Consider the following 14,123-nt stretch of genomic DNA (forward strand, 5'->3'; position numbering starts at 1 on the left):
GTCAGGTTTCTGCTGCATCGCCGGGCGATGACTCCGAGTCGGAAGATGACGCACCATGTGCTATGATGCCATCGCATGCAGAGCGTGTACAAGCAGTGACTGTGCGTTCAGCAGCCTATAGTGACCTTACGACCCTCTCCGAGATTCAGGCTTATCTGATTGCGTGTAAACAGAACTGCGTGCAATGGCGCATTCACGATTTCTTCAAGCCTACTGCCAAGCACGAATAAGTGCGTGGAAATAAAGGAATTCTTTCTTTTTATTCTCTTAACCTTTTGAGGGTCGAATTATTTTGAAAAAAACTTTCCTAGGTGGTTATTGCGGATCTTGAATGTACAAAATGTATAAAGTCAGGAATAAATAGTAAAAAATAATTAGGAACAGTATTTTGGTGTCGGCATCACTCAGAACTGCAAAATGTTCAATAGTATTTCCGAGCGCGGTACTCCTTGAAACACGGGTCTACGGACAGCGCCTTATCGCAATCTGCACACCTAAAATGCGTGTCTGTTCTCTTGGAGCGAGGATTTGTGTTGGTGCACACGACATCTCTGCATGCGGCTGCCTTGGGCAGAGGTCTGAGGCACCCTCTCGCATAAGCGCGTTGCCGCAGAGAGCGAGAATACCTCGTGAGCGGTGGTGATAAACAAGCTAAGAGCAGTGCCAATCAAGATAGAAATCAATTTCCGCCGCCCCTGCGACAGCGTGCCGACAAAGAGAAAAACCACGTTTCGTGCGCCTCCGTTGCGATCACGCGCCAGAACCGAAACCACGACAGTGCGTTGCCACTGAGAGCGAGAATACCTCGCGAACGGTGCTGATGAATAAGCTAAGAGCAGCGCCAATCAGGATAGAAAACTTTTACCGCCCTGCAAGAGAGTGCCGACAAAGAAAAAATTGACGCGGCGAAACCGAAATCGCAAAGGGGCGTTGCCACAGTCTGAGCGACGCCCTGAAGCTAGCAATCAGTTCTGTTTATCTCCCCAAGAAGGCAGCACCAATTTCAAACGCATCTTGGAGGTGCTAAGAGGTGGCAGCACCTCCCGGTTAGCATACATCGTCATTATGGCGCGAAATTTCAAACAGAGGGTCGGAACCGTACCCGTACGGCAAAGACCTTGCGGGACAGAAAACCGCTGCCGTACATATACGGCAAAAACCTTCAAAGAATTAATCTGCTTTTTCGGACACCTGTTTATTCGAACATCTCCGCAGTCCCCGTGAGGTCCGAATAAACAATCGGCGACTGTACATGTAAAATGCAGAAACACTTTTCTGAGATAACCCGGGGACCGATCTTAATGAAATGTGTTGCATTTGAGAGAGAAAGTCAAATTCTAGTAACTGTTGGAAGCAGAATTTTGATTTAGGGCCTTAATTCTGTTAAAGATATCTTCAAAAATTTGAAAGTTAAAAAAATAATAGAAGCACGAAGTTTACAAATTAATAGCTCTGCATCAAAAACAGATATCACCATTCTGTAACAGGCATCTATTAGAACATTCAGAGCGGAAAAGTTCGATATGTCACTTTATATTGTCACGTGGTCGTGACGTCAAAGAACACAGTAGCAATACTGTGAAAGGCAAAACTAGCTTTTATTGGGCGAACCTGTGCCCACAAAACAGGCTACACTTAAAGCACAACGAGAGCGGCGAACACAGTCGGCGATCATCGAAAATCTGATCAGCGGGTCAAGCGCGCCGGCTTTTATACAGCAGTCGTCGAATGTTCCAGACTAATCGTTGGGACTTGCGTGCCTTCCACAAAGTTCTACACCATTCGCGTCACGCGATGAAATCAGATAACATAAGGTTCGGCGACAACAGACAGCCGGGTAGAAGCATCCATAACTTTCCAGAAACTTCGGATACATACAGGCGCGTCCCGCGCTGTGCGATAACATTTGTTGGGCGGCGAAACGCGGTCGCCCGATAAAGATAGGTACACGTGTCAATATCTTACATGAATTCGTTACGTTGTGTACAAGGGTTCTGTAAAAGGTGCATTTCCATATTACTAAATTTCTTGACATTCATGTGTAACACATCAATTTTGTCCGCTTTAGATGTGCCATTAGGTGCAATTCACAGAATTGTGATATCATCTTTCCTTGTTGAGTTACAGAGCTGTAAACTTGATAGCTTCAATTTCTGAAAATTTACGATCTCTGCCAATTTTTAATGAAAGACTGACGACCTAAATGAAAAATTCGAAACTAACAGTCACTAGAATTTAACTTTTTCTTATGCAACAAACCTGGTCAAATTTGGTGCAGTGGCTGCCGAGAAAAACGAATTCTCCTTTTACATGTATTTAGATAGGAGCACCCGAGCTAAAGCTTGTCCTTAAGTACTGCTTCAGTGAATCTTCATCATTAATTTTTTTTTATAGATGGGCTTTGAACAATGTTATGCATACAGTGTAGTTACTGTCATCTGATCACACTGTTTACAATATGGCCATTTATACATGCTTGCATTAATCGAAATAACTTTTGGATCACATTGGCTTGGCTATGTATAGGCACGAAAATTATGACCCACACGAACTGCTCTTGTGTGTGTTGGTCCGTATGTGTCGTCATTTTCGCACTTGATAGTACATCAATATCCAAAACCAACATGCCTAAATCTCCATGCTAACCATTCGCTTGGCGTTGGAAGGAACATACGGAAATGGGACATGAGATCGCAACCAACCTGCTGCTTGTTGCTGGGTGTGTATGGAAGCATGGTGGAGACATGGAACATAATCTCACAGTCCTCATAGGTTGAGTACACTGAATAGAGGCCGGTGGTGTCCGCTGCAAAGCAAGAAATAAACAGCACAGCTTGTCATATCACTGTCACAATAAATGAAAAAAAAAAAAAAAAACTATTATATAGAAAGAAAATCAGGCATCAATCGATCAGGCATTGGAGTGCGATATATCGCACTCCAACCTCTCACCCAACCCTGAAACCATTCATGGAGTCACCAGCTTTGTTATATCAGTTGAAGCTTATGAGCAGTTGAAATAAAAATTCGGGCTAGAACTGTTTCACAGTTAATCTAGAGCTAAATAAATAAATAAATAACCTCACCTGGTGCAGGACTTGCTGATCTTTAAAGTCACAATACATTTTTCTTAGTTGGGTCAAGTTACTTAAAAGGCAGGCAGAATTCAGACAACGACGTCTACAGTTCTTTGTGGCTCAAATTTAAGGCACAGCTTGTAACTCGTTTTTGCTGTCATTGCATTCAATTCACTGGCTCTTCATTTATATTCTTTCTGGTAATCATGCGTGATCTTTGAAATTGCCTATTATTGTGTACTTCCCCAAATGTCAGAAAGTGGTGCTGGTGTTGCAACTGGTGGGGTTCAACAGAAATAGCGACAGTTCAAGCAATGACAAGACAATCTCTGCATGCACGCCAAGTTCCAGCTTTAAGAATTTCACTTGCACTCACTCTTGTTGTCGAGGCCTGCCCGATAGTTCTGAAAGCCCTTGAGCCGAACTTTGTGGCCCAGCATCTCGAGGAACTCCTCGAAAGCCGGACCCGTCGTTTCTGCAACCAACAAAACAAAAAACACACATCTTGTCCAGCGATTCCCTTTGATGCTGAAAACATGAAATTGTGATTTAGCTGTGTTTTCTACACCCCCAGCTGCCTAGCTTATTAGTGGTGCTGCCTTAGCCATGAGTAATTTGTTCTAAAACTTGCAGAAGTCCAGAGCCAGTGGAAATACGGACAGACAGAGGGGCATTTTGTAGAGCAGACGAGAGCTTTTGAAGAATGCTTCTACCGTGTTTTTGCTGAGAATTCCACACAAGCACTTGGCAGACGTAGAAAAAGAAAATTTAATTGTGAGGTTTAGTGTCCCGCATGATACCTCCAATAGGCCAGCAAAAATTTCCGGACATCAATGGCCTGTCGGCAGCTTGTCACGACGCCAAGCAGCATGTGGAATAACGCTAATTTAGAAAAATGCATTGCGCTGTCGTAAACAAGCACCCAAGCAATAAGGGGGATCACACAGCATCGGAACGTTGGCTTGCCACCTGTGGTCCAACAAAGTCAAGCCACTGGCCAAAACAGGCGTGTGTGTCCAGCATTGACCTTTTCGATTTGTTCTTCCCAAGTTTCTAACATTTTTGCTACCAGAACACAATATTTTAGCAGCTCAGCAAACGAATATTTGCTTTCCTGTGACTGATACTGTCTCGGATCTTGCATTTTTGGTTTCGTTATAGCAGTAGAAAACTTGGATTTATAAAGCAGGGTCAAACAAATCTTCAATTTAATTCATGACATCAATTAGTTCTTATAGCCATATTCATTGCAATATGGAGGTCCAACTGTATCTCATGAAAGTAAAAGCAAACAATGATTCAATTAACAATGTTACGCCAACTGTTCATAAATACACCAACATTTGTTATAGACCAGGCAAAGTCTGGCTTGGTTGAAGAAAAAACTGCGACTGAAGGCATAGCACAATTATTCTGCAATGCATGTTCTCTAATGCATGCAATGATTTAATCTGTTTAACGTACTGTCCAGAGCTCTCGTCAGGAAATATACAAGGAGCGTGTGTACTAAGAATCGTTGACTGCTGGGCCAGTTGACAGGGTAGCACGCCAAAAAGTGTTGCGCTAATACCTACAAACCTCAATATAACAAACATGAATAGAGTAAACTTCCGTTAATCCAGCCCCGGTTAATTCGGTTTTTCGGCTTATTCGATCCTGACCTGGTGACCTCCTGGTGGGCTCGGCGACTGCGCATTTACACAGATTGCTAAACCTTTCGCTCTAGCAATGCAGATCATCACCTTTGCCACTGTGCATTTCCTGATGCCTGCAATAACCGGTACTGCTCTGTCCGCTTCGTCGAGGTACACGGTCAACTGCCGAGGAAACGAGCCAGGCTACATCCAAGTTTTCACTACCAGCAATGCACCATACCCGGACATCCTACAGAAGAAGTGGCGGTCTATGGTTCTCAGTCGGGAATGGCAATCCCCATCGTCATCAACGGCAACGCAGTCACCAGATATAAACTGAAGGCGGCTGTCGACACAGCTTTGTGGGCTCGGCGACTGCGCATCTGCACAGCTCGCTAAACCTTTTGCTCTTACAATGCAGGTTAGTCAACCATACACTCTCTTTGCTAAAGAAATCGAGCAATCATTTCCTGATGCAGTTGCCGAACCCACAATGCTGTGCCGCCATTGCTGTCGAATGTGCTCATATTATTCATGCCTTGCTGATTTTAGCTGGTGATGTGGAAACAAACCCGGACCCTGGCATTCCTGAAAGCCTACTAACCGAATTGCGAAAACTAACTGCCGCTCAGAACCAGCTGATCACTGAAATTCAGGGTCTTAAGTCTGAACTGACTTCTACGGACAAAGCAATTACTGACCTAAGCAAACGAATGAACAACCTTGAAGGTTGCAACCAGATGCTTTTGACCATTCAAAACGAAGCGGATGCACCGCGCACCGCGGCTGAGCATGCTACTTATCATATTTCTGAGCTCGAAGCATGTATCGACGATGCCGAAAATCATTCACGGCGGGATCACTTAATTTTTTACGGCATTCCTGATCCTGTCAGCTTGGCAATCGCTGCTGGCTCAGAAAGATTGATCATGAATCTGTGCCGCTATAGGTTGCAATTGATGGCTGCCATTGTGCAACTCATATTGCACCCTCGCCCATTTTGGTGCAAAAGCGTCAAATGGCTCATTGCGCAAAAAAGCCAGCATCCCATGTCTGTAGCAGCACCTAGATTCCCATTGGCTGTGACGCTATGTCACGAGCGCACCTTGACGGAGCAGTGCAGGCGAGAGGGTACACCTGCTGCCTCGGTAGCATGCACGTATTGCGTGAGGGGAGAAGGCATTGCCACGACGGCAAGTCACCCTCTTTCTCTCTCTCTCTCTCGGAAGCCTGTGTTATCTGCACGTTTCTTGTCTATGCAAGCTCTCCCCTGCGTTCTAACTGCACCTTAGTAAGACCAAATTAAAATGTGCTAAGCGTTTCAACATCCTCGCATGCCTACGAGTTCACAACTCGAAGGTACGCTCAGCGGTGTTCAATTGGACATTAATGCTTTCACATTCACAACTCATAAGAAATGCTTAGGTCACCTTGGATTTTTTTCTTGCTAGAATATCAGCTGTGTGTGTTCCATTTCTACTTTGTTTAGAAGCTTTAATGTAATATCTACTATAGCTTTCTACTTTGGATACACAGGATGTGGGCACAAGGGTGCTAGGTTCAGGGGCGTGTTAGAATCAGGCAAATACTGCCAATCGACTCAGCCATGTGTTTTAGCATTCTTCCTGCACCTTGTTTAATTCAACCCGCCAGATAATTCAATCAATTTTGTCAGTCTTGTCTGAGTCAAATTAACGCAAGTCGACTGGATATCAGCTGGTCGATCATTTGAATGAACAGTTGACAAGGGGCGCAGAATTGTATGTATCCTACTTCAGCACGCACTGTGTCACGATAGCTGTCTTGGGCACAACAAATGAAGCGAACAATGATGCAATGGCAATTGAATGATGTGTGTGTGTGTGTGTCGTGTGAATGCTCTTGCATAACTAGACAATCATCGTAGATCAGTTCTGTGGGAAATTTTTTATGTAACAGAAGAAATCTCAACAGTAGTAGCCACAGCCACTGTGAGGTATACGCAGCCCCAAACGCTTCCCTCCAATAGATCACCACTTACCGTTGTTGTACATTTCTTCCTCGGTAGCCTGTCCTGCCCGACAGTACATGACCCCAACCTTGTACGATTTCATCAGCTGCAATAAAAGAAAAGGCAGGAAGCTTGCATCATTAAGGCGAGAGCAGTTGAACAGCAACAGTGTGAACTCTTGAGGAAACTATCTGAAACAAACTGTCTGTCTGATAGTACTGTTAGGCCAAGACCCTTCACTAACAACACAACATTCCCAATTGACTGCTACAAACTTGCCAACACTAACCTTCATCCACTGTAGAAATTACATTGCAAAACAGCAGTAAATGGTGCCGTTTGTGTCCCACAGCAACACCTGGTGCGGCTCGCATGACGCATAATCTTACTTGCAGGGAAATTGCACATTGTTACAAAACAGACCAAATGCAACGGTAAGCTGCTAAACAGTAGGGTACTGGTTTAGGACAGCTGCTAGCATTCCATGACGGTAGGCTTTTGTGCACAAGCTAGAAGATGATGACAGGTGGCTAGACTAACACAACAAGCAAAAGTAAGCAAGCAAGTAAGTAATACTAAACAGTAAGTTGCAGAGTCATAAAACATTTCAACTTTGTGACCACAGTGAAACCTAATTAAACTGTAGTTGGCTCAAGCTCGGAAAAGTACGTACTAAATGGTAGTACTGCTATGTACTAAACGGTAGTACCGAAATAGCGCAAGATCGCCCACTTATCTGTCAAAAACGGAATTACGAAAGACTGCAATGAAAAGGCAGAAATCATGCAGTATTTATTCACTTCGCACGACAAAAGCATGTTATTTTCATCTGATGCTGCAGCGAGCTAGCAGCGATGATGACGGCCTCAAACTCGCTCAAGCTACGAGCCAGCTTTTTCGCCAGCCCCCTCTTCTCAGCAAACACCCGCATGAGGCTGACGTAACGCGCAACATCTGCCACTGCCGAGCCTGAATCACCCATGCTGTCGCTTTCCATGTCGTCCTCACCACTGTCGTTAGGCGACACTTTGGCAGTAACAGAGGCAACGATGGCAAAAAGTCAAACCTCCAAAAGTCGAACCTCGTAGCCGACATATTTTCACAGCTGCAGCAGCATTGCCTACCAACTTCTTGGCGTTTCCAAATGCCACACACCATAGTCAACGGTAGATCCCTCTCCCGTGCCAGCACCCACTTGTTCGTGCCATGTTCGACAGCCCAAACAATGTCCAATTTTTCTTCTATGCTAAGCGTGAGGTTTGTGTCCTAGCTTGCTCAACACCACAACACAGGCCACAACGCTCCAACTCTGGCACGGCACTGAAGTGATGTTGACGATATGGCTTCACCCTTCCAAGCGCCTTCTGTGTTTGCGCTTGGAGGGCAGTCTGATCTCCAAGGCTCATTCTGCCGGGCTGACATACCGCCATGATTTCGGCGACGAAAAGTCGGAACACTACGTGCTAACCGATACATACGCAATAAGCTGGTATGGTTTATGCGGAGACAAAATGCATTATGTTCAATGGCTACTGAGTCAGGGATTTTACTTTACTACTTTTGAAACGAAACTACTGTTTAAGCGGGTACAGTTTAACAAGGTTTTACTGCAATGGCAACTTCCTTCAATGCAGCCTAATGTCACTTCTGCAAAGGTTTTAGGCACTGGTACATTTCCCCACGGGTAAAATCAGTTGTGCAAGTCTTCCCAGATATAGCTATGGGATTTTTAATGTTACGGGTCATGTTTTGCAACGGTGCGAAATGTTCAAGCACAATAGAGGACACGGACGGAGTTAGTGAAAGATGTGCATAAGCATTTGTGTGTGTATGTACCATAGGTTGGCGTACTCACTCATTTCACAGTCGTGAGTGCCGAGCATGAGAGTCATGATGGGGGAGAGTGTACGCAAGTACAAGTGTGAGTGAGTGTCGGTGAGAGTGAGTGTGTTGGTGCGAGTGAACATGAGTGCGAGCAAATGCACATCTGAAAGAAAAGATATCGATGAGGAAGTGTCAGTGAGTTTCCACTTACTCTGCCAGACTGGCTGCTTCATTTATCTCCTCTATAATGCATCAAGATCGCAAGTTGGGCCGATTGATTGGGATTCATAGTAAGGCTCGTTATAGCGCAACACAAGACACGGACAAAAGAGGGTATAAGCGTCGTGTCGTCGTTTTATACCTTCTTTTATCAGTGTCTTGTGTTGCACTGTAACGAATCGTTTATAAGGCTTGAACACTCTAGGAAATTTCTTACAAGCAACCTTTCTATGCTTGCCAGATTTCACAAGTTCTTGTTTTCTTTTGCTGCGAAGAGTAGGAGTTGGGCCGATGACTCATATATAAAATTGACTTTCAGTAGAAGCTCGTTAATTCGAATTTCATGGGCATGCTCGTTGAATTAGAATTAAAATGAAATTCGGACTAACGGATGCGTCACATTGGCCGCGTGCTCCACTACCGATGAAACTAACCATCTGCAAATATAAACGCAAGAACATGGCAACCATGACGTGCTTCCGGCTCCTTCAATCTCTTCTGGTGCATGCAGTCCACAAAAGCATATCCTCTGAGATCTGAGGGTGCTGTCGCTGGGATGTGGATCGATGACGATGGTGACAAGCACTTTGTGTGTGCCACCTGTCGCTTCGCTGGGTAGTGAGCCCCAGCGTAAGACCCAGGAGTCAGCCATGGTGCTGCGCAGTTCAAATTATCCAAGGCGAACCCGGTTTTCGTGTGAATTAACAAACTTTTTATTATATGGTGTTCTACGGAGCTCTTTCTTTATTTTTCAGAATCAAAATTTATTATTAGACGTTGGGTCATATTAGAAGTACTTAGTATACTCGGACCGTAGTACTCGGACCGGACCGTGCCAGTTAGTTTTAGTTATCCTACATTTTTAGCAGGGAGCAAATGTTCGAAAACTTCAAACCTTCAATATGAATCGGTTAGTGTTTTATTGAATTCGAAGGGAACTTTTACTATTCGAAATATTCAAACCTCCAAAAATTGCTGCTGTCAATTTTTTTAAAGTCAGCTTTGCCGCAGTACAACACTGCTATGCGGCGAAACAATGTATTGCAGTGAAGCATATTTACCGTGCTATGATGCATATCAAAAGTAAGAAGGGGGCACTGTAACTGCTTCACCTATTAGTTTTACAGCATGTAGTGCATAGAGCCATTGGTGGCGTGCTACCATTCCCTGCTAGCGCTTGGCTACCTGACACTATCAGCTCAAGCACCCACACTGGGCTGCCTCTTCATGCATCTGAACAACACCAGCCACGAGGTTCAGACCTCTGTGTCTGCTGCTACTCTGGCTAAGTGCCTAAAATTATGGTTTCCAAACTACAAATTTGGCAATGTTCTTGAATGCAGCTCCTAGGTGTCCGTTCCTGCGGCTAGCGTCAGTGTTGGCCTCGGCGCAACTGAGCAAACACGCAGAGTTAAGGATGAAGGGGAACGCAGAGTGCAGCAGGAGGACAAAATGCGCGAGGACGAAAGCGGAGAGAATTGTGCAGCGTAACCAGGAGGCGGAAAGTGGAGGAGGGTATGGTGAAAACGGTGAGGAGTAAAGCGGAGTCCCGGCATGACCGGGCATGTGGCCAATGCAGAAACAAAGCACTGGTGTGGGCTTCGGGGCCAGGGGACATGTCCTACATTGCCTGCGGCGCACTTGCCGCTAAAGAATGCACTCTGCACGAGCCACACATTCCCACATTCGCGCAGCCTTCCTGAACTATGAGCAAACCAACCGGTGCACATGCTTCGTCTGCTGCTAGTGCTAAAGAAGCTGCCGGAGCGGGGGCTCAGCGCGGCCACCTAGAGCACCTTGCCCTTCAGAATCGCACTTTTTGCCATAATATATCGCGAACTCAGAACACCTAAACAGCCGTGCTCAAAATTTGCATTAGGGGGTATTGTAGTTGCCGGTGAAATTTTTTTCAGACCCTCGCTCAAAAGTAGCCGAGTACCACCATGATGCTTCAATTGCAAAGTGAATTAAAAACCTGGTTTTACCAAAAGGAAATAAAATTTAAACACCTACAAACCCACATAGGTCCTTAAGAATGAAAGCTTCTGAAGACGCTAAATGGACATCAGCACTTTAGAAAGACTTGGATAAGCTCATCAACCAATGGCAATTTTCGCTTGCTTGTGGTAACAATTTTCTTTGTTAGATACAGTACAACAGTACAAAGACACAGTAGCACCTCGTTCATAAGCTTTGGAAGAAAACTGCAAGAAAAAACTTTCTAACCGGGAAAATGTACGATCTAAAGTAGAAAAAAATGTGACACACTCCCCTATTGTTGACATCTACGTAGTGCAGAGCGACGCAAGAGGCCATGTGCATCGAGCTGGTGGCGCTCGAGGCGGCCCGAGACGCGTTTTGTTATTTTCCTAATGGGTGGTGTTTTAAGAGCACGATGGGAAACAAATAAAATTGACCTGGTGGCGCCCGGCCGGCGCGAGACGCATTTTGTTTTATTTTCCTATAGCGTGGGGTTTCAAGAGGACGACAGGAAACCGAAATGAAATCGAGCTGGTGGGCAACACTGGACGACACCAAAGCAAAACGTGATGGCCACATCGCATCCCCTGCAGCAGGGAACGCCGGCACACTTGGATTATCGCCTAATAAAAGCATGTAGCACGCCACCAATGGCTCTATGCACTACATGCTGTAAAACTAATAGGTGAAGATGCTTATCACAATAGGTTTGGCAGCGATAGCTGTGAATGCGGCGTGCAACGACCTGGGTGGAGATTTGCTGGTACCGGAACAAGAAACTGTGCATGGGAGACGGGCAGCCATATGCTGCTCTTGATCACGTGTGCCTCACGCGTTTTCCTGTTCACATCGGATCTAGCAGCCGGAAAACTTATACGATCTCAGTCTGCAGCAGGGAACGGCGGTGTATTCTCGCTGTCGCCTATTAAAAGCGTATGCTACGCTTCTGACGGCACCATGCGCTGTGAAACAGACAGCCAAAGGTGCTTATCGCAATAGGATTGGCGGCGACAGCTGTGAATGCCGTGTGCGATGACCCTGGAGAAGATTTTCTGGTACAGAAGTGAGAAACTGAGGGCGCACCAGCGTTTTCACAAGAGAAGACCGGGTGGGCATTGTGGCGAGACTGCTGCTGTAAGCATCTAGATACTGTTCTCGATCGCGCGCAACTTCCGCATTTCCTTGTTTACATGGCATCTAGCAGCCAGAAAACGTATCATACAACTGCATTTTGGCAACGTAATGAACATTGGTGCCGAAAAATTTTGTTTTCCGGGAATGTAGGAACTGGTGAAAAATGAGCGTAACTGTTGGGTAATTTTTTGTGTTCTCGATTGCGAACGTTGGCACCGAGAAAATGTATGTAACGGGAATATATCAATGAGATTCTACTGTACATGCATGATGGAATTTGGGGCCAAGAAGAATATCCGTGTGAGTAGTGGTGTAAGCATGGGGCCCACTCTAGGCTCGTCTTGCGAAGAGATACCATCCGATACCAGACACTAGTGGGTCGAGCGAGCAGCTCTTTTCGGTGTCTGAAGGAATTGAGGCATGCAGGAGGATGTCACCGCTCCCCAAACATGTCCATCCTTCAAGACAACAACAAATAACTGCAGTTATGATACTGCCTAGCAAAAGTGTTGTACTAGAGAATTTTGTTGACCCCGAAGCATCATTTTCCTGTACATCATTTGCTATGCAATAAATTTTTTCTTTCCCCGCCTCTGGTCGGTCATAAAAAAGTGCACTTGCACAAAGCAAATAGTACAGTGGAGCCTCGTTGACGCAATCTTCATGGGTACCAGAAAATAAAATGTACCATTCAAAAATTGTGTTATCCAATGTGCACTCAGAAAAGTAAGAAAATAAGTGTAATCAGTGACAGAGTGAAGAGCAAAGGTTCGTGCGGAGCTGAGCGATACTGCTCCACATAACGTGTTATGCGGAGCAGCATCACTTGACGCCACATGAACGGCAGCCAACACACTTTTATTTAGCAATGTTGACAAAGCTTTCTTCTTTTCAAAGTCCGTAAGAAAGTACTTCTGAAGTTAAAAAAAAGGAAACTGCCGTTCCCTCACCTAACTGAGCCACAGCGCACCGCCAGTCGGTGTGGCCACACTGCCTCAGCAACGTTTTAGCACCGGCAGCACGCCACGTGCGTTATTCCTCCAGTGCGCCCGATGCATAACACATTGTTCGTTGGTATGCTATTTAAATTGGTACACTGGAATATGAAGCTATCAGCTTTAGAAATATCAGTGAAAGCCCGTTTCTCCAGTTGTATTCAATTTCAGGTGAAAACGCGATCGCAATAACTACATGAAAATACACTGCTCCTATGGGACATTGTATGGGGAAAAGTAAGATAAGCATATTATCTCGAAAAACATACTGTGCAGAACTTTATGAATGAGACTCCACTGTATTAGCATTTAAGAAATACTTGATTCAATTCTCACTCGGCCTTTACAATTTGAATTCACTTCGAAAACTGATACTTGCGAACCGCTCAAAATTTCAAATTAATAAATAAGATATGAATTAACTAGCTTTTAATAAAGGGATAATGAGACATCTACCCAAACGTAGCTAATTGCTACAAAGGAAACCCACACGGATTCCTCGAAGGAAGAGTCCCAGACCAGGATGAATTTTTTTTCAACTGCAAGGCTTTTCTTTCGAGGAACCCGTATGGGTTTCCTTTGTAGCAATTAGCTAAGTTTGGGTGGATGTCCTATTATACCTTTACTAATTAGTTCTCTCCACCTTGCGGGATTCCGCAGAACTATTACATCTAACTAGCTTTTACTGTATATACACTCCTGCATGGCTATTACTAGTCCCCGATATATGCCCAAGCCATTTGAGAGTGGCATTTGCAGGGACCTTGCCTCACACTAAAGGACAAACTGCAATGAAATTTCAGTGTGTGCAAAAAGCTGCACTTCAGATAGTGTAGATGTGAAGCAGCCCCATGCAAAACTTTACATTTGAAATACCAGAGGCTGTTTTCAGAAGCGCTAGCTGAAACACAGCTTTAATAGCAAAACCAGCAAAGACACCCACTAATGCTCGCCATAATGATTAAGAACCCAGAATGTTAAGAGCCCATACAATGCCTCAGCGTGACCTCCGAGACTGGTGGGCTATTGGGAATTGGGAAGGCAATGTGCCTGGAATTTATGTCATATCCTCTAACTGTCCGGTGCACCTGTCACCTGCTTAAATACTATTAAAGGGCCCCTAAACCATCCAGAGGTAGAAATTTAGTTGTGGTGTTGCAGTTATGCACGAGTCTGCAACAAACACGTAGCTGCGACAATTTTTCAAAACCACTATTGTGCGCCGTAATAGCGGAGCTACACGTATTTCGCAAACTAAACGCAGACCTTG

At 45.0% G+C, this 14,123-nt stretch overlaps 1 protein-coding gene across 3 annotated transcripts in view; it reads right to left on the minus strand.

The window, feature by feature from the left end:
• LOC142587416 (signal-induced proliferation-associated 1-like protein 2) overlaps positions 1-14,123 on the minus strand; it is a 194,338-nt gene that overhangs the window by 98,494 nt on the left and 81,721 nt on the right. For all 3 annotated transcript variants that reach the window (XM_075698427.1, XM_075698424.1, XM_075698426.1), the window contains exons 7-9: positions 6,732-6,807; positions 3,454-3,552; positions 2,703-2,806 (exon numbers count right to left, since the gene is read on the minus strand). In XM_075698427.1, coding sequence (XP_075554542.1) covers positions 2,703-2,806; positions 3,454-3,552; positions 6,732-6,807 — 279 coding nt within the window. The remainder of the gene's footprint in view (positions 1-2,702; positions 2,807-3,453; positions 3,553-6,731; positions 6,808-14,123) is intronic.

This window comes from Dermacentor variabilis, chromosome 7 (assembly GCF_050947875.1).
Source record: "Dermacentor variabilis isolate Ectoservices chromosome 7, ASM5094787v1, whole genome shotgun sequence".
NCBI lineage: Eukaryota > Metazoa > Arthropoda > Arachnida > Ixodida > Ixodidae > Dermacentor > Dermacentor variabilis.